The sequence below is a fragment of the Scleropages formosus genome, chromosome 16, assembly GCF_900964775.1.
Source record: "Scleropages formosus chromosome 16, fSclFor1.1, whole genome shotgun sequence".
NCBI classification, from domain to species: Eukaryota; Metazoa; Chordata; class Actinopteri; order Osteoglossiformes; family Osteoglossidae; genus Scleropages; species Scleropages formosus.
The window spans coordinates 24,359,912-24,381,856 of NC_041821.1; the positions used below are offsets into that span (position 1 = coordinate 24,359,912).

General features: G+C 44.1%; 1 protein-coding gene across 1 annotated transcript in view; it reads right to left on the bottom strand.

Annotated features, from left to right (window-relative positions):
- The window catches only part of LOC108933734 (catenin delta-2-like), a 340,497-nt gene that overhangs the window by 44,742 nt on the left and 273,810 nt on the right, over nucleotides 1-21,945 (bottom strand). The window contains exons 16-18 of the mRNA XM_029259061.1: nucleotides 17,837-18,010; nucleotides 14,668-14,818; nucleotides 9,612-9,840 (exon numbers count right to left, since the gene is read on the bottom strand). Coding sequence (XP_029114894.1) covers nucleotides 9,612-9,840; nucleotides 14,668-14,818; nucleotides 17,837-18,010 — 554 coding nt within the window. The remainder of the gene's footprint in view (nucleotides 1-9,611; nucleotides 9,841-14,667; nucleotides 14,819-17,836; nucleotides 18,011-21,945) is intronic.

A 21,945-nucleotide genomic window follows, 5' to 3' on the forward strand; every position in this document is an offset into this window, starting at 1 on the left:
GCAGTCAGGGAACGGAGGGTGTCTGTTTTGGTGGCCGCGAGATCTCGTCTCTGCTTTTTGCGGACGATGTGGTCCTGTTGGCTTCATCAAGTCAAGACTTGCAGCGTGCACTGGGGAGGTTTGCAGCCGAGTGCGAAGCGGCGGGGATGAGAATCAGCACCTCCAAATCCGAGGCCATGGTTCTCAGTCGGAAAAAGGTGGATTGCTCCCTCCGGGTTAGGGGGAAGTTGCTCCCTCAAGTGGAGGAGTTTAAGTATCTTGGGGTCTTGTTCACGAGTGAGGGAAAAATGGAGCGGCAGGTCGACAGACGGATCGGTGCGGCGTCCGCAGTAATGCGGTCATTGTACCTGTCTGTTGTGGTGAAGAGGGAGCTGAGTCGTAAGGCGAAGCTCTCAATTTACCGGTCAATCTACGTTCCTACCCTCACCTATGGTCATGAACTCTGGATCATGACCGAAAGAATGAGATCGCGGATACAAGCGGCAGAAATGAGTTTCCTCCGCAGAGTGGCTGGGCGCACCCTTAGGGATAGGGTGAGGAGCTCAGTCACCCGGGAGGAGCTCGGAGTAGAGCCGCTGCTCCTCCGCATCGAGAGGAGCCAGTTGAGGTGGCTCGGGCATCTGTTCCGGATGCCTCCTGGACGCCTCCCTGGGGAGGTGCTCCGGGCTTGTCCCACTGGGAGGAGGCCTCGGGGCAGACCCAGGACACGTTGGAGAGACTATGTCTCCCGGCTGGCCTGGGAACGCCTTGGGGTTCCCCCAGAGGAACTGGAGGAGGTGTGCGGGGAGAGGGAGGTCTGGAGTACTCTGCTCGGACTGCTGCCCCCGCGACCCGGCCCCGGATAAAAGCGGAGGAAGATGGATGGATGGATGTATAAATGGGTGAAAAATTGTTACCTTAACACTGGAAGTTGCTTTGGAGAAAAGCATCAAATAAATATGTGTACACTTTTTATGAACTCTTCTCTTTAGCAAATTTAATGTAAAAGTATGTGCGAACAACTCCAATTAGAAGTATTATTAGTCCAATTTTTACACTAGATTTTATGTAAGACAGAGATGCACGAAAGGTTGGAGACTTTTCAACACATCAGTGAAATATGCGTTGCCTCCTTTCAGATGCCCTGTAATGAAACGCAAGGCACAAAAGTTGCTCATATTAGTATGTGAATTAAATAATTCATTAAATAATATGCATTTAAACCATTCAATAACGATGTTCAAAATTTACTTCATTATTTATAAGCTTACATCTTAGTCTTTTGCTAGAGCAATTAAGTACCTGTTCGAGGGTCATGGAGAAGAAGTACAGACTGGAACTTACTGTATGTTCAGCAAACGGGAAGTAACATCTCTAACCTGTCTCCAGAAGTCTGTAGGTTATCAATTCTAGTTCCAATGTGACAGATTGAGCTCCCCCCATCTCTCAAACTGCTGAATCCCTTTAAAAATCCACAAAAGTTCCCCTACCAACTATTCTCCTGAGCTCTCAACAGCTCTACAAATTTGGATCACACCGTCACTCAGAATCATGTTTGAATTTCATATCAGACTCATCCCTATAGGCACATCATAAGCACTAATTGTGTTTCAACAATGTAAATGTAATTATAAAAGTGGGTGTTGCCATGTGCTATACTGAGGTGGTGTAACCACGCTGGGCACAAAAAAGCCCTTGTCATGCACTTTTACAGTCTTTCCATGACAACTTGCTACACAAGTCTGAGAGTTCAGAACAACTCAAAACAAAAAACTCATGAATAAAAGACCACGAACCTACTCTTTACAGCCCATTAAGAGCACAACATGTGAAAGGAGGAAGAATGCAAAATGCTTCAGTAGAAACCAAAGCCCATTTACTCATCCAGGTTAAAAGTTCAAACTGTCTTTTTATGATGCCCCGAGTCCTGAAATCTAAGCGAGGTTCAAGGTAACCTTGGCCCAGCTACACGCATATAATTCCACTGGAAGAAGTGACCACTTAGCATGCCCTTCTGCCAGCTTTGCTGTTCTTTATCGGATGCTGGCTCAACTCCTGAAGGAGGACTATTACCGTGAGCTCAGGCTTTTAATATCCCAGCTCCAGATGAGCCCTTTAATCACACCAGCTACTCAGAGCCCACTGTTGGCCCTGTGCATCTGTGTGCAGCAGCGGCTTCTTTTTGCCATCAGTAACAGCCAAGGGCCTTTAACAGAAGGAACTGTGCTTGAGGGGGCCAGAGCAGAAACCAGAAGAATATTCTCAAGATGAAGACAAGAAAAGGAAGAACAACATTAAAACAAGACCATTTTCAACTGCTTAACTACATTTGTTCATTTAGCAGATAATTTTCTCCAAAGCAACTGACAATAATTATTCACTACTGCTTATCTAACATCTTGCAGAACATGGCGCCAGCGCGAGGCGACGTGTTGATTACTTCTCCTGGCAGACTTGTTAGTTCAGTGTATATTATTTTGTTTGTGTCACTATTCCTAAAGCCAGTTTACTCTCTTATTACTTATGACCGCCAAACACTTCTGCAAATACGTGAAACAGTGCGATTAGACGCAATTCTTGGAGTTAGAGAGCCAAACTCGCTACTTTCGCTATACCGCGAACAACATCATGACCGCGTCCCACCTGAGACCACAGAGAAGACGTGATCTCGGAAATGGGGCTGCAGGGCCGGTGTTCAGGTGAGAGCGAAACACCGCAGGCTACGACCTCCGATGCCCAGCATTTTCCTGTCCAACGTTCAGTCTCTGGACAACAAACTGGACGATCTCAGAGGGCGACTTAAATTCCAAAGAGATTTACGGAACTGCTGTGTTTCCTGCTTTACAGAGACGTAGCTCACTGCCAGCACACCGGACCACGCGGTCCAGCCTGAGGGCTTCTCAATTTACCGTGCAGATCGGACTGATTAATCGGGGAAAAAGAGAGGGGAGGGGTATGCTTTCTTATTGACAATGCATGGTGCACGAATGTGGAAATGATTGCACAGAACTGCACTCCGGACCTTGAATATCTACTGATCAAATGCCGACCATTCTACTTGCCCAGGGAGTTCTTAGCTGTGCTCATGGCCGCCGTTTACATCCCACTCCAAGGGAACACACACAGAACGCTGAACAAACTGTACCACGTCGTTACTAAGTACGAGAACAAGCACCCAGATGGACTGTTCATTATCTCTGGGGACTATAACTAAGCTGATTTCAGGAACACGTACCTTTAGCTGAGTCACCATCTGCAAAGCTGCTGGTCCGGACGGAATTTCAGGGCGAGTTTTAAAAACATGCAGTGAGCAATTGGCTACTGGCTTCACAGACATATTTAACACCTCCTTAAAAAGCTCAACTGTACCCACTTGTTTCAAAAACACCACCATCATCACCGTTCCTAAGAAGAACAAAGTGAGCTGCCTTAATGACTATCGCCCGGTGGCACTGACCCCCATTGCAATGAAATGCTTTGAGAGGCTGGTGCTGGGCCACATTAAGGACACCAACCCAGACACTCTGGACCCACTGCAGTTTGCCTACTGCCACAACAGATCCACTGAAGACACGATATCACACACACTTCACACCATTCTGTCTCACCTGGATAATAAAAACTGCTGTGCAAGGCTATTGTTTGTAGACTATAGCTCAGCATTTAACACTGTCATCCCAACCGAGCTGATCCAGAAACTACTAGGGCTGGGACTGAGTGCCGCACTGTGCAATGGGATCCTGGATTTCCTCACCAACAGACCCCAGCATGTGCGGATTGGCAGTAATACCTCCTCCCCACTGATCCTCAACACTGGCATTCCATAAGGAGGCGTCCTGAGCCCAGTGCTATACTCCCTGTTCACACATGATTGTGTGGCCAGTCACAGCTCCAACACCATCATAAAGTTTGCTGACCATTGTGGGTCTCATCACCAGCAACCATGAGACGGCCTACAGAGAGGAGGTGAGGCTCCTGGCAGAGTGATGCCAGGACAACAACCTGTCTCTCAATGTCAGTAAAACTAAGGAGTTGGTGATTGACTTCAGGAAACAGGATACGGTTCAGGCACCCATCTAGATAGGAGGGACATTGTAGAGAGGTTCAACAGTTTCAAATTCCTTGGGGTCACTGTAGCACGCCGAGGTGGCCCGGGGAGGGGGCGGAGACGGGGCAAAGCAGCCACAGCTGGGGCTGATTTCACTCCCTATTTCTTCCCCGGTGCCCAGCAGTAGAGAGAAGAGACCGAGGAGGAGAACGAGACAGAGGCGAACACAAACCCAATCCCTGAGACGACGCCCGCGTCCCGACTAACCCGACTCTCCCAGCGCCCCCTGACCAGCACGAAGCCTCTCCCTACCTGTTCCCTGGTCCCCCTTTCCCGTCTCCTTCCTTCTTCCCTGTATAAGGGCAAATAAAAGCCCACTGTAATGGGCAACTGCATCTCTTGTCTCCTGCCTCGTCTCTTACAGTCACCCTCACTGCCAAACTCACATGGACTGAGCACACAGCATCAACCATCAAAAAGGCACATCAACGCCTCCACTTCCTCAGGCGTCTGAAGAAAGCCAGGATGTCCACTACACTCCTCACCACTGTCTACAGGTGTGCTGTGGAGTACGCCCTCACAGGGTGTATTACATCCTGGGGTGGCAGCTGCTTTATACAGGACAAGAAAGCCCTACAGAGGGTGGTCAAAATGGCTCAGGAAATCATCGGCATACAGCTACCAGCAGTACAGGACACCTACACCACACGCTGCCTCAGATAGACGATGCGCATCATGAGAGACCATAGTCACCACGCACGGACACTTTTCTCTTACCTACCATCTGCAAAACGGCTTAGGTCTATTCGAACCCGCACAGCTAGGTACAGAAACAGCTATTACCCCACTGCTGTAAGGGTATACAACACTAACCAGTGTGCTACCTTTAGTAACTAGAGTTGGACTGCTCCACTCAAGCACATTGGTAAATTACACTGCCACTTTAAGCATTTTCATTCTCTTGTTCTGAGTTCTGACTGTCAACTGGCATTACTGTTACTACTGTTACCATTATTTATTGCTATTGCTGTTGCACTACTCACTGTCATTGTCGTTGTTTTGTTTGTGCAGTATTTCTATTGTCTTTGTCCATAGTCTGTGGAGAAGCATTCAAGAAGATTTTCATGATACATGTACATGGTACTTCTATCTATGACAATAAACTTGAAACTTGAACTCTTTATCCAGAATTAAAGGACGGTGAACTCCCTGCAGTCATTCACTCATCTGCACAGGAAAGCAATGTAACAACCATACACACACACACACAAAATGTAGAGTCATCATTTGAAACACATGTCATCAGACTGTGGGAGGAAACCAGAGCACCTAGAGGAATCCAATATGGACTCGGGGAGAGCAAGCAAACTTCACACAAACTCACCCAGGTTCAAACTGTTGTCCAAGCACACCACATTGGAGCTGTGAGGGAGGCGAAGACACTCAACTTGTGACTCTAACACAATGTCTGAAGCAGTTTGAACATCTTTATCATAATTCTACTTTTGGATACTGCCCAAATTCTGAGACAGGAGGAATGGGAAGGTATGAGGGGGACAGAAAGAACCCTCATAAGGAATCCTATGGGAATTCAATAATGTGGATAATGTGGCATGGGGCTGGCATTTGAGAAGTACTTTACTCTATTTACTGTAACAAAGTTAATGCACTGTAAAGCGCTCTGGATCTCAGTGAATTGGACCCAGATAAAATCTCAATGAACGCAGGAACCCAACAAGGCAGAACTGCGCGAAGAGGAGACTCTGCAAGCGACCAGAGCACACTTCTCTGACTTTTGCAATGATAAAGAACAGCGCTGCTTCTATAAGCCCTACATCAAGTGTGGCTGGAAACGTGTCCACATTCTCTAAAAACATTAAATATTTACCACCAATAAATAACACAGGGGAGCGCAGCAGTGTAGCAGGTTTGGCTTGTTCCTGCTCTCTGGTGTGTCCCCTCCCCCTCCAGCTTTGCACCCTGTGTTGCCGGGTTAGGCTCTGACTTGCCGCAATCCCACTCGGGACAAGCGGTTTCAGACAGTGTGTGTGTGTGGGGTCAACACACAGCACTCCTCACTGAAGATGGAACAAAGCAAATAATGACAGGCTCAGTTACAGCTTTTCCTTTCCACAGGTGTTATGTAATATTCCAAGAGTTTGTCACCAAGCCATACAACTCAACGAGATACGTGAGAATTACATCAAAATATATAACAGATATAACACATCACTGGGGAACCTTCAACTCAGGTGATGGCAGAATTGACTAGATGAAGGCTCTGCACTTGAGCCATATCATCCTTTCAGGACATGATATTTACCACATAGCTTTCTGTTGAGAAGGCAAATTACATGTATTATGTAACATTATGTATGTAATACATATCTACAGGACTTATGCAAAGGCATATACAAATAAACATACACATATATAAATACAAAATGTGTGTATTCAATAAAACCTGGGGAAAAAAATCTAGGAAAAAAAGATTAGAGTGTAAAATTATATGGATCGATACATATTCATATTGGTTCTGACTTTCCCAGTGTCATGGTTGCGCTTCGCGAGGACGGACTCAAGTGCAGAGTTCGTAAGCAGATGTTTAATAAAGCCAAATCGGAATCCAAAAGCAAAGTCAGGGAACAGGCGTGGGTCAGACGATCAGCAAACGGTACAGAGGGCTAGACAAAGAACGAGGTCAGGAACGTACAGGCAAAGGTCGATATCGGAAGAGGTTCACTGTGGCACGGCTCGAGAGGAAACAAAGAATAAAAAACAAGGTTCCGCGTCTGGGCTTCCTCGGCTTCCCTCTTTGGGAACGGCAGGTGTCGCTGATGTGCCGGCTGCGGGGGACGTGACACCCAGTATCATCTAATTACTGCATGTGGACTTTTGTATGGAGTATGCTGTGCATTGAGTCTGTGAATTTATAATAAGGATTACACAGCTAAATGTGAAAGCAATTTCAGAGCTCTCATGGTGTAAAAGATAAAAATGGTCAGTTGTGTATACTTGAGAATTGCACCCTGTGACATTGTTATTAATCATTCATTACTGATAATCCCTTGTCCAGTGCAAGATTGTGGTGGTCCAGAGCCTATCCTGGAAATATAGGGAGTGAGACAGTATACTTTATGGATGGGGTACCTGTCTATCACAGAGAAATGACAGAGTCACTCACACACTATGGGTATTTTAGAGTCACCAATTCACTTGAAATACACATCTTTAAATCGTGGGAGGAAATTGTAGACCTGGAAGAAACCCGCATGCATTTGGAGAGAATATGTGAACTCCACAAAAACTAAATTGGATTCAAACTGAAGTCTGAATACACAGCCCAAGTGCTAAGGCTAGAGCACTACCTCCTTTCAGTTCTTTATGCATTTGCACAATTGCGTAATTTCACTATGGTAGAGCCCCTACTTATAAACTTATTTGTGACTGAGAGTTTCTTGGTTGCTCAATAAGTTTGTTGATCAAATGTGACACGGAAGGAGCCATGTGCTCATCTCTGTAATTCTGTTTGTAATTCTGTTTGCAGATACTCCGTAAAGGATGAAATGCAAAATGCACTCTTATTTTTGGAGTTCTACATAACTTTGGATCTGCATCTGCTAAATGTGAATGTCAGCAGTTCTGCATTTCGGATGGGAACAAGGAAATGGACCCTCTCTGTCCCACACTGCGCAGCTTACATTTATTCATTTAGCTGATGCTTTTCTCCACAGCGACTTACATTGTTAAGGTATTTACAATTATTTACTTGTTTATGCAGCTACTATACAGATACATACTACAACAATTTTAGGGTAAGTATCTTGCTCAGGGGCGTAGCTACGTGGTGGCCATGGGTGGCCAGTGCCACCCCTGACTGAAGCTTGGCCACCCCTCTGGCCACCCCCGTTGTACAAAGCACTCTGACCACACTGACAGGTGACTTTATTCATCGCTCAAACTTGTACGATACACATAGTGTTCTGTGTGGCACGATTAGGCTGAAGAGCTGTGAACTGCCCGCACGGCACAAACCTGTGTGTAGGAGGGAGGAGTAGTAGCGGTAAAACTGAATTTCGGTACCGTTACTCCAGCCAAGTACTGCATAAGTGAGCAACGCAAGGGGATACGGTGATCAAGAGAGTAAAAATCAGTGTTGTTCACCTACATTTCACTACCATTTCATGAAAGTTTGTTAAAGTTGAGGTACTGCGGTGTTTCATCATGAGAAACCAACGTTTGCTTAGTATCGCGTAACTTAGCTATGTTAGCTAAAGTTACTGCAGCTGCTAGCTAACTAAATTTTAAAAATAATGTTACCACATAAATGTTATTACATACGCTTACATTATGTCTCTCACTGTTTTTTGTAAGTCACCAAAAGCTAACTAATTACAATAAACACATTTTCCACTCAAACACGGTAACACGGGTCGTTACAATACTTTCCTTTTTTACAAAGAGGACCAGTACCAGTAAAACTGAAAATGACAAAGAGGAAGGGAAATTAATGCTACAGAGAGGGAAAAAGCAGGGAAATGTGTGCTGCTTAGAGAGACAAGGAGGCAGCAGAGATACAGTCCCAGAGGAACTTGTGGAGAAGCTCTACAGAGACAACACACATCAGACCAGAATCAGAGATGAGCAAAAACACTCATGCAGTCAGTCGTTGCCCACCAGGTAGGTATGTAGGTTTAATCAGTTATATATGCAAACATAAAAAAATAATTTCCAATACCCAACTTGCATCATTAGCATCTAAATATATAAATAATGTAGAATAAGGATCGCATTAAATTATATTATAATTTTTTTACAGAAATTTCTAAGTACTGCCACTGTAGTTTCTTGTGTACATTTGTAATAAATAAATTCTGTAGAATTTATAGAATTTCTGTTTGTAGAATTTGCTTTTGGTACAGCATGTCACAGTCAGTTTTTCTTTTTTTTTTTGGCCACCCCAATGAAATCACTGGGTCTTGCCTGGCCACCCCTGAAAAAAGTTCTGGCTATACCCCTGATCTTGCTCAAGGGTACTACAGCCAGAGGTAGGAATCCAACCTGCAGATTTTGCCCTTTGGCCTTCCTGGACACCTTATCTATGGGGATGAGTCCCCAAGGAGCGGTTTTTCTGATCCAGTGTAAATAGGAAAGCACAGTAACAAACCCTGGACAGAGCTAAAGCAAGGTGAAACAAAGTGGAAGCAGAACTTACTATTCTCAGCCAGTATCTGTTGGTATATCAAGTGAATCTTTGTGATGGGGAAAAGTCTGTTCTTTAAAGGTTTGTCAGTGGAGACCCCATATATACTTGTATAAGTTCAGTTTAAATACATTTCACAAGAGTACTACAGCAGGAGCAGGGATACAAATCCAGGCCCTTGTGATGAAAGATTACAAACCATGTTAACTGAGATCCCCATGCATACATGTTGTCCAGGACCATATGTCCCAGGGCAGGCAGAAATATACTATGATCTGACCACACCCCCCCCCCCCCCCCCCCCCCCCCCACACACACACACACACACACAAAACCCTATCATTCCCCATTGTATCGTGAGAAAGCCTAAGGCACACATACTTGTCTCCTTTGCTGCGAGCGATGCTGATGAGCTTCTCGATGCCACCAGCATCACGCAGTGCCTTGGCATTCTCCATGTTCTTAGTGATGACCTCATGAAGGGCGCAGCAGATAGCTGTGACCGTGTCATCCGACATAGTCTTGCTGGTGCCGATCCCTCCACTGCCACTGGTGTTGTTATTGTTCCCACCTGGCAAGCGGTGGACCAAGTCACGCATGGCATACTTGCCTTAGTGGTCAGGGTGAGACGGAGACATGGCCATAAAAGAAGAGAGAAAAAAATCCACAGTTATCACATGAAGAAAAACTGTTGCCATAAAAACCAGTTTCCACCAAAGATTTGGCACATCTTTCACTTTTCTTCTTTATTAATTGAATAGCAGCTATGTTTTGCAGAGAAGACTGGTATTTAAAACTAAGATGAAGGGGAGACAAAAAAATGTCAGTGGAGCACCTTACTGGAAAATGGGAGGAAGTTATTTCCAAGTCTCCAGGTACTGAAAATTAATAACTTGAGAAACTTACAACTTTTCCCAACTGTCCCTCTTAATCCTTTCCATGAAGGAGCTCTCATGAGCTTATATCTCATCTCCAGTTTTAATTCAGTTGCTTTTTCTTGTGTAAATGAGAATAATGGATCATGGTGAAACCCTTTAAGATTCTAGATAAGGGAAAGGACAAAGTTTATTATGCGGAAGAAGCAGAAAACTGGCTCCCTGATGTAATATTAGACCAATGCACAAATCCCCCAAGACTCTACCGCCAGATGTTACAGCTTTCTTTCAAAGTTTCTCAAAGAAAAGACGAGCTAATTAAGATGGGCATATGATCTTACAAGAAATTGCTCTTCTGGGGTTATTCATTTTTCTGTCTTGGTGATGACCACAACCCTGATAAGGGGCCCGGCCAAGAACAGCATTCCAGTCTTCCTGTTCGCCCCATGCCACATGGACCCTTCACAAATAATCTGACCTAATTTAAAAGAGACCTTGGCTAACGTATTCACAGTTTTTCTCTGAATGGACCAGGAGACTGATTCGCACAAACATTTACTTGGTTTTTTGGCATGTCTGTTATACATTGGTCCCTTCTTGGTTCAGGTCACATCAACAGCAACAGCACAGATACTGTGCGTGGTGCTCGCTCCCTTTTAGTATAGTGCTATACCCTTAAACACTTAATGCCTTTCTAAAGATGTCAGGCACATCCAAACTGAATCCGGCTTTTTTGAAAATGGCTTCCACTGTTTTATAAGTGTAGTCCCGTAGTGCTACTAGTTTGTTCGTTCACTTTTTTGAGAGTTTAAATAAAGTTTCATGATTTCAACATATAGTTTATTGGAAGCCGTGCCAGCACTGGGAGTTACAACCTATGTGCGATGATGTCAGTTTTGCATTCATTGTAAATTGATTGGGTTTTGGTTTAAGGGAAACCAATTAGAGAAAAGGGACAGAACGGCCGGGAAAAAGTTTTGATACGCTAATAGAAGTGGTTCTAGAGAGTGTTCAGAGTGTGAGGAGAAAGTTCATATTTTCTGGTTGCTCCAAAACCAACCAAAGAGAGAAAATATTGTTATTTTGTTTGTGTTTGTTTGTAGAGTTCAATATATGTTTCCATTTCTACTGGTTTGTGTCCACCAAGACATTGTGTTAGGAAACTGTGAGTTTTCAACCGTCACGTCAAGCTGCCACAGTTACTGAGGAAGAGAACCCGATAGCGCTTCATGCTACCTGCAACGCATGAAGTTCCTCAACCATCATTGGAGGTTTCATCTGCTGCTGAAATGCAAGTGGACGATCCCAACCTTGTCCTGGTGGTTGCGTGGACAGCATTCAAGGTAAACTGCAGGGTTTATTTTCCCCTTGCTTGCGAGAGTGAAGTGGCCATTGTATTTTTGGCGACAACATGCACAAGCTATGATCAGGCCTGCAACGTGGAGGTGTTTTATGTTAAGTTTAAAATACATTTTGAGTATTCTAGGTACCGGGGGGGCGCGGTGGCGCGGTGGCGCAGTGGGTTGGACTGCAGTCCTGCTCTCCGGTGGGTCTGGGGTTTGAGTCCCACTTCGGGTGCCTTGCGACGGACTGGCGTCCCGTCCTGGGTGTGTCCCCTCCCCCTCCGGCCTTACGCCCTGTGTTGCCGGGTTGGCTCCGGTTCCCCGCGACCCTGTATGGGACAAGCGGTTCTGAAAATGTGTGTGTGTGTGTGTGTATTCTAGGTACCCTTACTGGATCAGGGCCTTGGCATGGTGGAAGGGCTTGTGCGATCTAGAGATCTCCAGAGCTATGTCCTCGGGAGCAGTATGCTCTTGGTAGGGTTTCCCAAGGCAAACAGGTCTGGAGTGAAGATCCAGACTAACACAATCCAAAAATCTCCATGGAAAAAGTAAACTGGACAACGTTTACCCTGCCCGGAATAGGGTCACCGGGACCTACCCCTGGAGCCAGGCCTGGGGGTAGTGTTCCTAGGTGAGGGCCTGGTGGCTGGGCAGTCCACGTAACCCAGCTGGGCTCAGCCCGAAAGGGCAATGTGGGGGTGCCATGTGGGCCCACCACCGCAAGGTCCAACATGGAGGTTGGGTGCAATGTATACCAGGTGGCAAGACGGGGCAGGGTGGCGCGTGGTGACAGAAACTGGATCTTGGCACATGGAATGTAACCTCACTCGGGGGGGAAGGAATTGGAACTAGTGTGAGAGGTTGAGAGATACCAACTAAATATAGTTGGGCTCACCTCCACTCACAGTGTTGGATCTGGAACCAAACTCCTCGATAGGGGGTGGTCCCTCTTCTACTCAGGAGTTGCACGGGGTGAGAGGTGCCGGGCATGTGTGGGGATACTCACAAGCCCCTGGCTGGCTGCCATACAGTTGGAGTTTGTCACGGTGGACGAGAGGGTCGCCTCAATGCGACTTCGGGTTGCAGAGAAGAAAACTTTGACTGTTGTGTGTGCTTATGCACCAAACAGCAGTTCAGAGTATTTCGCCTTCTTGGAGAAGGTGGGTGGGGTTCTGGACAGGGACCCACCTGCAGACTCCATAGTCCTGCTAGGGGACTTCAATGTTCACTTTGGCAATGACTGGGAAATCTGGCAGGGGGTGATTGGGAAGAACGACTTGCCAGATCTGAACCCAAATGATGAAATGTTATTGGACTTCTGTGCTAGTCATGGTTTGTCCATAACAAACACCATGTTCAACCACAAGGATGCTCATAAGTGTACTTGGTACCAGAGCTCCTTGGGCCAAAGGTCAATTATCGACTTTGTAGTCATTTCATCTGACTTGAGGCCACATGTTCTGGACACTCGGGTGAAGAGAGGTGCTGAGCTGTCAACCGATCACCTGGATCAGTCCCCCACAGCAGGCACATCGGCGACACCTGCCGTTTCCTAATGGGAACGCAATAAAGAGGGAAGCCGAGGAAGCCCTGATGCGAAACCTTGTTTTGCCTCCTTTGTTTCCCTTCGAGCCGTGCTACTGTGAACCTACTCCGACATCGACCTTTGCCTGTGTATTCCCGACCACGTTCTTTGCCTAGCCCTCTGTATCACGTTTACTGATTGCCTGACCCACGCCTGTCCCTCGACTTTGCTTTTGGATTCTGATTTGGCTTTATTAAACATCGGTGCACAACAACTCTGCACTTGAGTCCGTCCTTGCTACGGGCAACCATGACATAGCAAGTGTAATTTTCCCCCATTCATCCATTATACAGGTATTCAGCTGTGGAATTGTACAGGGCCTCTGTTGCCATATTTTGCGTTTCATAATGTGCCACACATTCTCATTTGGAGACAGGTCAGGACTGCAAGCAGGTTAGTCTAGTACCCGCATTCTCTGCTTACACAGCTATGCACTTGTAATACGAGCAGAATGCGGTTTGGCGTCGTCCTGCTGGAAAATGCAGGGACGCCCCTAGAAAAGATGGGATCTGGATGGCAGCACATGTTGCTCCAAAATTTGTACATATCGTTCTACATAAATGGTGCCCTCACAAAAGTGCAAGTTACCCATACCATGGGCACTAACACACCCCCATACCATGACACTTGCCCTTTACACACCAAGATTTGACTGGATTCTTTGAATCTTTTCATTATATTGTGCACTGTAGAGGGTGAAATGCCCCAGATCCTACCGATTTGTCTTTGGAGAAAGTTGTTCTCAAGGTGCTGGATTATCCATTGACGCATCTGTTGACAAATTGGCGAGTCTCGACCCATCCTTGCTCTTGATGGACAATGCCTTTTTTGGAAGCTCCTTTATATACTGTAACACTACTGCTTCATCTGTTTAACATAACCTGTTTCACATCACCTTGCTATTTCAAATTGTCACATTACTATTAAGTCCTAAATCACCCCTGTCCCAACTTTTTTAGAAGGTGTTGCAGACATCAATTTCAGAAAAAATGTATATCTTCAAAAAACAATGCAGCTGATGAGGTAAAACATGAAATACCTTGTCTTTATACTGTTTTGTGAATACAAGTCACATACAAGTAAATTTACAAATAACTCCTTTTTGTTTTTATTAGCATTTTCCACACTGTCCCAACTTTTTTTGAATTGGAGTTATATATCCATTGGACAAACTACACTGAAACAAATGGCAGCATACCACTGAAGTATATCAGATGATTTCTCATGGTCCTGTTATGCATTTTACTAAACTTGTTGATACGAAGGACATAAAAACAAACAAAGCCATAGTGAAGTTCTGAATTTTTCATTCTTTAGGAGGAGTAAATCTACCTATCTGGGACACACAGAATAATAGCTTGTCTGGACAAGCTAACAATATTTCCATACCTGTATAAAACACACCAAAAACACACTTGGCACACTCCAAAATGGGACTGTAAATTGCCTAGGACAAAGTCGTCAGTTAAATAATGGTTAACTTGCTGGGCTGGTTTACCAAATGGGTGATGTTTGAGCAGATGACATGTGGTAAGTGAAAGTGAGAGTGAATGAAGTTTCATCTACCATTAAGCCCATGGTTTACGTGTTCATGTGCATCTCAGTGTGAGTCGCAGTGGATCACAATGACTCACCGATGAGCTCCTTGTTCCTGACATCCAGAGCCATGTTTCGCAATGCGGTGGCAACGGCGCATACCACACGGTCATTGTCTATCCGCAGCAACTCCACCAGGATGGGCAGGCCCTTCTCCTTCCTTACAGCTGCCCGGATATAGACGGACCACTAAGGAGGAAGTGGACAATATGTGTCCAAATCTGTTCTGTTCCGTGAACAATTACAAACACACAAACAGTTTGCCATAGTGCTGAGTCACAAATCCAGCAGTACATACATCCAATAGTGGTGTCGCAATGCTTAAGCTTTTGGTAATATCTGACCATACTGTGCAGGGGTCCAGAATTTCAACATTCAAGGACATGCAGAGTATGATGCCATCCTTCTACGTAAAATGTAAAGTAGATGTAAAATTAAGCGCCCCTAGGTCTTCCTCAGCACTGTTACTATAAACTTGTCTGGACCTAGTCCACCATGAGAATGATTGGTTGATCTCATGAGGCTCTCGCAGTATTTAAGCAGAATGGGAACAGGCAGGCCTTTGCCACTGCCTTTGCCACTCAAGCCAGAAGTGGGAACATTTTGCCCCATTCTGGGTTCTTTCATCTAGAGGCAATTAATTCCTGTGAAAATTTAAATACTCCAATCCAGCCACCCCTTTTCTTGTACCTTCCCTACTCTTGGTAGCAAGATGTTAAAGTAGCGCAAAAAAGTTCCACATCTCAACCCTTTTCGTTTTCTGTGTAGAATTTCAAAAATTGTTAAGGACAAATTGGATTTTCAGTTCATATTTAAAATTGTACATATAAAAAATAGCAAGAATGCAAAGAAAATTGACTCATTGTCATGGTTACACCCCCAAATCAGTACCTTGAATCAATCAGTTAATAGTATTTCAGAGTGAGTCTTGAAGTTCAAACAAAACAAAAAATAATCTTGAACACCCAAAATCAATTCAGTTAATTTCATTTTTGCATACAGACCTTCGTACTGCTTTCCTTTGAAGACTAAAAAGGGATACTACTAATACAGAGAGACTTAATATATAGACACCCCTCAACTTACATAAATACATCGTGTTTCAACCCCTTACGTCAGTCAAAATCTACATGTCAGATTCCCCCTCCTCCCCCACCATTCCACATAATAGCATTAAGAATTTTTCCATGTCAGTTATTGCATGTTGGGGGTGTGGTGGTGTAGTGGGTTGGATGGGGTCCTGCTCTCTGGTGGGTCTGGGGTTCAAGTCCAGCTTGGGGTGCCTTGTGGCAGACTGGCATCCTGTCCTGGCTGTGTCCCCTATACCTCCAGCCTTGTGTTGCCAGGTTAGGCTCCGGCTCCTCGTAACCCCCGTATGGGATAAGCGGTTCAGACAGTGTGTGTGTGAGTGAGATATTGCATGTTGATGTTTCTTTGTTATTATTGTTGTTTTCATGCTAGCTGTTCCTTTCACATGCTCCTTTATATGTGCAGCATCCTTCACTATTGTTTTCACAGTTGATTCGGCTAAACTTGGTTCCCCTGTTATAGATGATAATCTTTGTCCACCTTCATATGTCCTTATTATTTTCAATTTCATTTCCAAATCGATTGCTGTACGCTTGCAAGACAGTTCTCGTTGTCCTTTAATTCATTTCCATTTATTCATTTATCAGACGTTTTTCTCCAAAGCGATGTATCCGTGCCTCATAGAAAATACAATGTGTATGTTACATTAGCAAGAAGAGAAATTTAGATGCAGACGCGTGATTCTGCATCTGTTGGTTTGTTTCTTAGCACCATATGAATCAACGTACATCACACGAGTAACTGTATAAAACTTTATCTGAATATCAACGATTCCTTCCAAGTGTTTTCTTAAAATAAATATTTAAAATATATGTTACATTACGGGTGTAGTTGCATGAAGATGTATCAATTGTTTAACAAGCATGATGTCCAAGTGAGTCACAGAAGAGATGAGTTTCAAGACCCTTTTTAAATGTGGACAGAGATTCAGCAGTAACTGAATCCTTCAAGTGCATGTTTACCACCAGGCATTGTGAAAAATGAAATGGGTAAAAAAATATGGGGAAAAAAGCACTATACTAACGCAAGGAGATGTGTTCACAGCTCAAATATGCAGGAACTGAGAAGATGCAGCTTCCTGCCTTGTCTGGCTGCGCTAGCTTGCTCTTAACATATTTCAGATGTTTTGCCTAAGTGCTATCCATAAATAATGTGTATGTCAGGAATTTTTTGTATAAATCCAGATTTATGTAAATAGAGAGGTGTCTGTAGTTCATAGAAATGGTAGAAAAGATTAATTAAGCATTGACAAGCATTTCAGTGCTCAGTGTGCCCAGTGTAACTGTGCCAATGACAAATAAATGACTGTGACTCTCATTTTTATGGTGTTTGTAGCTCAGGTTGTTGATCCAGATGCCCAGGTGTTCGCCGAGCTTGGCATTCAGACTGCAAATGTTTTATTACCAGTCGAGGTGAGATCATCAGGTGATGATATCAAGCTGATGACGTCACCTCGACTGGTAATATAGTTCATCCTCACATGACTGGATGCTTGATGGGGGTGATTCTTTCATGTGACTGACTGATCATTCCTATGTATTATAGATGTCATTTCGTAATTTAAAATTTTTAAATATACTTTTTTACATTATATACATACATGTAATAAAGTGGATAAAGTGGTTTATTTTAGTAATTTTTTAGCAACTTTTTGGAGAAAAAAAATTGTTTCATCTAGCCCAATATCTTACCAATAAGTATGAAAACTAGTATCTTTATGCTATGTATTGAGTTGTATGCTTAAAAAATCACTTTACATACTTAAATGAAGTGATTTTTTTTTACATTTTTTTTTTTAACAGTTTCATTTTTCAGATTAACTTACTGCATTTTTCTTTTTTCCCTTTTTTAAATTCTGTAAGACATATTACAAAATAATACTTAGGTGCACTGACTAGCCAGTTATTACAATATACCGGTCTGGTCAAGCACTGATGAACTATAGTATCAAATATACAAAATTAGTAATAATGTGGGGCAAAAAAAATCCAGCACATACTGCAGTTTGCACAGTAGTTATATTAGAAATTCTGAATTTGGTGTCAGAGAGCAGAGAAACAGCTGGAGCTGAAATGAGGGCAGTGGTGAGACGTGGTCTAAGCCTACCGTGGGGCCTACCTTCCAGCTCCCTGCGGCCAGGTTCTGCAGTGCCCCAGCTGCACCCTCCAGCGTGTCAGCATTGGAGCACTCTGAGAGTAATGTGAGGTAGGGCTTCACAATTGAGGGGTGCCACAACATCTGGATGCCTTTTGGAGGGTCCGCTGTCTCAGGGAGGGGTCCCACACCATCCCACTGGAAGAAAGCACCGCTGCTCCTTAACACAAGGGTGTCTGCTCATTTCATGAGTAAATTATCTATTAATGGATGAAGTGTAAAACAGGACACCTTCACACACAAGCATTCATTTACATTTACATTTACATTTACATTTATTCATTTAGCAGATGCTTCTCCAAAGCAACTTACATGTCATAGAAAATACAATGTGTGCATTACCTTAGGCAGAAAGAGAGACTTAGATGCAGACACGCTATTCTTAAGTACAGCTAGTTTTTTTTCCACTATATGAGCCACTGTACATCACATGGGGGGTGCAGTGGCGCAGTGGGTTGGACCACAGTCCTGCTTTCCGGTGGGTCTGGGGTTCGAGTCCTGCTTGGGGTGCCTTGCAATGGACTGGCGTCCTGTCCTGGGTATGTCCCCTCCCCCTCCGGCCTTACACCCTGTGTCACCGGGTAGGCTCCGGTTCCCCGCGACCCCGTATGGGACAAGCGGTTCTGAAAATGTGTGTGTGTGTGTGTGTGTGTGTACATCACATGAGTTGCTGCACAAAACTTAATCTTAATATCAACAACTCCTTCCTAGTTATTTTTTTATTATTATTATTTTAAAAAAAAGTTATATTCTGTAAGCATTTATATAGTTGACATGTTTCTCCAAACAAATTACAGCTTTTACCCATTTATAGAGTCTGGCAATATTACATTCACAATTCAGGAAAAGTACCTCATTCTAGGGTACTACAGCAGGGGGTGTAGTTCAGATTTGGGCCCTTTAAGTCCAGTGGTGCCACCTCTAACCCCTACATCACCTGGCTCCATGACAGAATGCACCACACCTTGTCTAGACCACTCCGTGATGTGCTGCCGGAAATATGATCCTTGAGCTAACCTTGCCCTATGGCCTGGACTTACAGGGTCAAAACAAAACAAATACCACCTTCTTTTTCTGGCAGCCCTGTGCTTCACCATAGGGATGGGAGCCCTGCTGCGTGACCTACTTCCAATGACAGGAGTGTGTATAATGTGTCAGTCCAGCTCATGCCAGCTGCCTCTCACACCTTCCTCTCCTGTTAGTGATGGACAGCTTGCCTCACACCAGCTATACTCACCCCCCTTGGTAATGTAAATGGAAATGACATTTAATGTGTTGTATCTCCAAAATTATGATTTATAAAAGTAAGTTAAATGGATTTATTTTTGTACTAATGTGAATATTTGTGACTGTAACAGGACAAGATTTGTAGTGTTTGTATTTGGTCTAATACTTGAAGATGAGCAACACAACTGCAGACTTAGCATTGTCCTTCCAAAAATTAAACACAAATAATATTGGTAGTTATGAACCAACCAAGTTTTAAGTTTAATCAAATATTTTCAATTTAACTCGTGCTTTTCTTGGTTTACTAATCTGAATTGGCGTTAGTTATACTAGTGCTAGTACGCCTTCTTTTGCATGAAACACAGCAATTATTGTGATTTCTTGAACACTGAATTACATATTTTCATGCAAATAAATAGCAGCTGTGATTTTGTTGCTGTCCATGGGAACATTTGCTGGTTAAATTTTTAAAATTAATTTGTAATTTATTATTATTATTATTATTATTATTATTATTATTATTCTGTCACGCCCACGCCGACGAACCAACGTGAAACACCTGGGACACAACGTAGACTGAGGCATAAAGGGCCAGGGTCAGACCAGTAGCTGACGCGGAACCTTGTTCAGCCTTACTGCTAGCAACCTCCTGACTACTACTCTACTCCTTCCTGATCCCTGATCCTTCATCACTGTGCCTGCTTCAGATCTACGATCTTTTGCCTGTTTACCGACCTTGCTTTTTGGATTGTCCTTGTTATGACGTTTGCACCTCGACGACCCATTGCCTGTTTTGTGACCCGGTCTCTTGGAAATCCCTTGAATAAACCACGCACTCCACTCCGCACTTGGGTCCGCCACTTCCTTCCGGAACCAGCCATGACAGTATTATTATTATTATTATTATTATTATTATTATTGTTGTTGTTGTTGCTGCTGCTGCTGCTGTTGGGGGGGGGGGTGTGGTGGCGCAGCGGGATTGGCCAAGTCCTGCTCTCTGGTGGGTCTGGACTTCGAGTCCTGCTTGGGGTGCCTTGCGACAGACTGGCATCCTGTCCTGGGTGTCTCCCTTTCCCCTCCAGCCCTACACCCTGTGTTGCCGGGTTAGGCACTGGCTTGCCATGACCCTGCTCGGGACAAGCGGTTTTAGCCACTGTGTGTATGTGATTATTTTAATTATTATTAATTTAGCTGATGCCTTTCTTCTATTGACTTAATAGAGTTGTTTCCTACTGTATACATTCTGGGTAACTACTTTGCTGAAGAGTGCAACAGCAGGAAGTGGGATTCAAACTGAAGTGAGGAAGGAGAAAGGGGGAAGGACACTGAATTTGAATCCTTATAGATGTAACCAATAAATATGGATCAAATAAATTCTATTACTTAAATTGCTGTGACAATTCAATTCATTTCAATTATTTTTATGAAGCAGGCTTCTCACATGGTGACACAATGCTGAACAAAGGCATAAGTCAAAGAAACAAACAAGACGGTTGACTATATACGAGAGTTATACATTATCCATGAATTTATTAAACCTATGATTGTGTTCCTTTAGGTGTGTGTAAAATTTGTGCTTTTCTCATGCTATTCACTGAAGCGGTGACTGATATGAGGGATGTGACACGGGAAAGACCTGCAAAGCAATTTTGCTCTGTCAGAGATGCTGTCTTCTTGTGGCCGTATGCGCTCTTACTGCTGGCGAACACTTAAATTTACAATGATGAGCACAATGTCCTTCCCCTTTCTCACTTCATTCCTTTGCAACCATACGTTACATTTACAGTACATTTACAGTTATTCATTTAGCAGACACTTTTCCCCAAAGTGACGTACAGTGCCATGAAAAAGTATTTGCCCCCTTCCTGATTTTTTTATTTTTTTGCATATTTGTCACAGTTAAATGATTGAGATCAGACAAATTGTAATATTACACAAAGATAACCTGAGTAAATACAAAATGCAGTTTTTAAATGATTATTTCATTTATTAAGGGGAAAAAAGCTGTCCAAACCTACCTGGCCCTATGTGAAAAAGTAATTGCTCCCTAAACCTAATAACTGGTTGTGCCACCCTTGGCGGCAACAACTGCAATCAACCGTTTGCGATAACTGGTAATGAGTCTTTCACATCGCTGTGGAGGAATTTTGGCCCACTCTTCTTTGCAGAATTGTTTTAATTCAGCCACATTGGAGGGTTTTCGAGCGTGAACGGCCTGTTTAAAGTCATGCCACAGCATCTCAATCGGATTTAAATCCGGACTTTGACTAGGCCACTCAAAAACCTTAATTTTGTTTTTTTTTGAGCCATTCAGAGGTGGACTTGCTGGTGTGTTTCGGATCATTGTCCTGCTGCATAACCCAAGTGCGCTTGAGCTTGAGGTCATGAACTGATGGCCGGACAATCTCCTTCAGGATTTTCTGGTAGAGTGCAGAATTCATGGTTCCATCAATTATGGCAAGTCGTCCAGGTCCTGAAGCTGCAAAGCAGCCCCAAACCATCACACTACCACCACCATGTTTGACTGTTGGTATAATGTTCTTTTTATGAAATGCTGTGTTAGTGGGGGGTGCAGCGGCACAGTGGGTTGGACCACAGTCCTGCTCTCTGGTGGGTCTGGGGTTTGAGTCCCGCTGGGGGTGCCTTGCGATGGACTGGCGTCCCATCCTGAGTGTGTCCCCTCCCCCTCCGGCCTTACGCCCTTTGTTACTGGGTAGGCTCCGGTTCCCCATGACCCCGTATGGGACAAGCGGTTCTGAAAATGTGTGCGTGTGCGTGCTGTGTTAGTTTTATGCCAGATGTAACGGGATGCACACCTTCGAAAAAGTTCAGCTTTTGTCTCATCA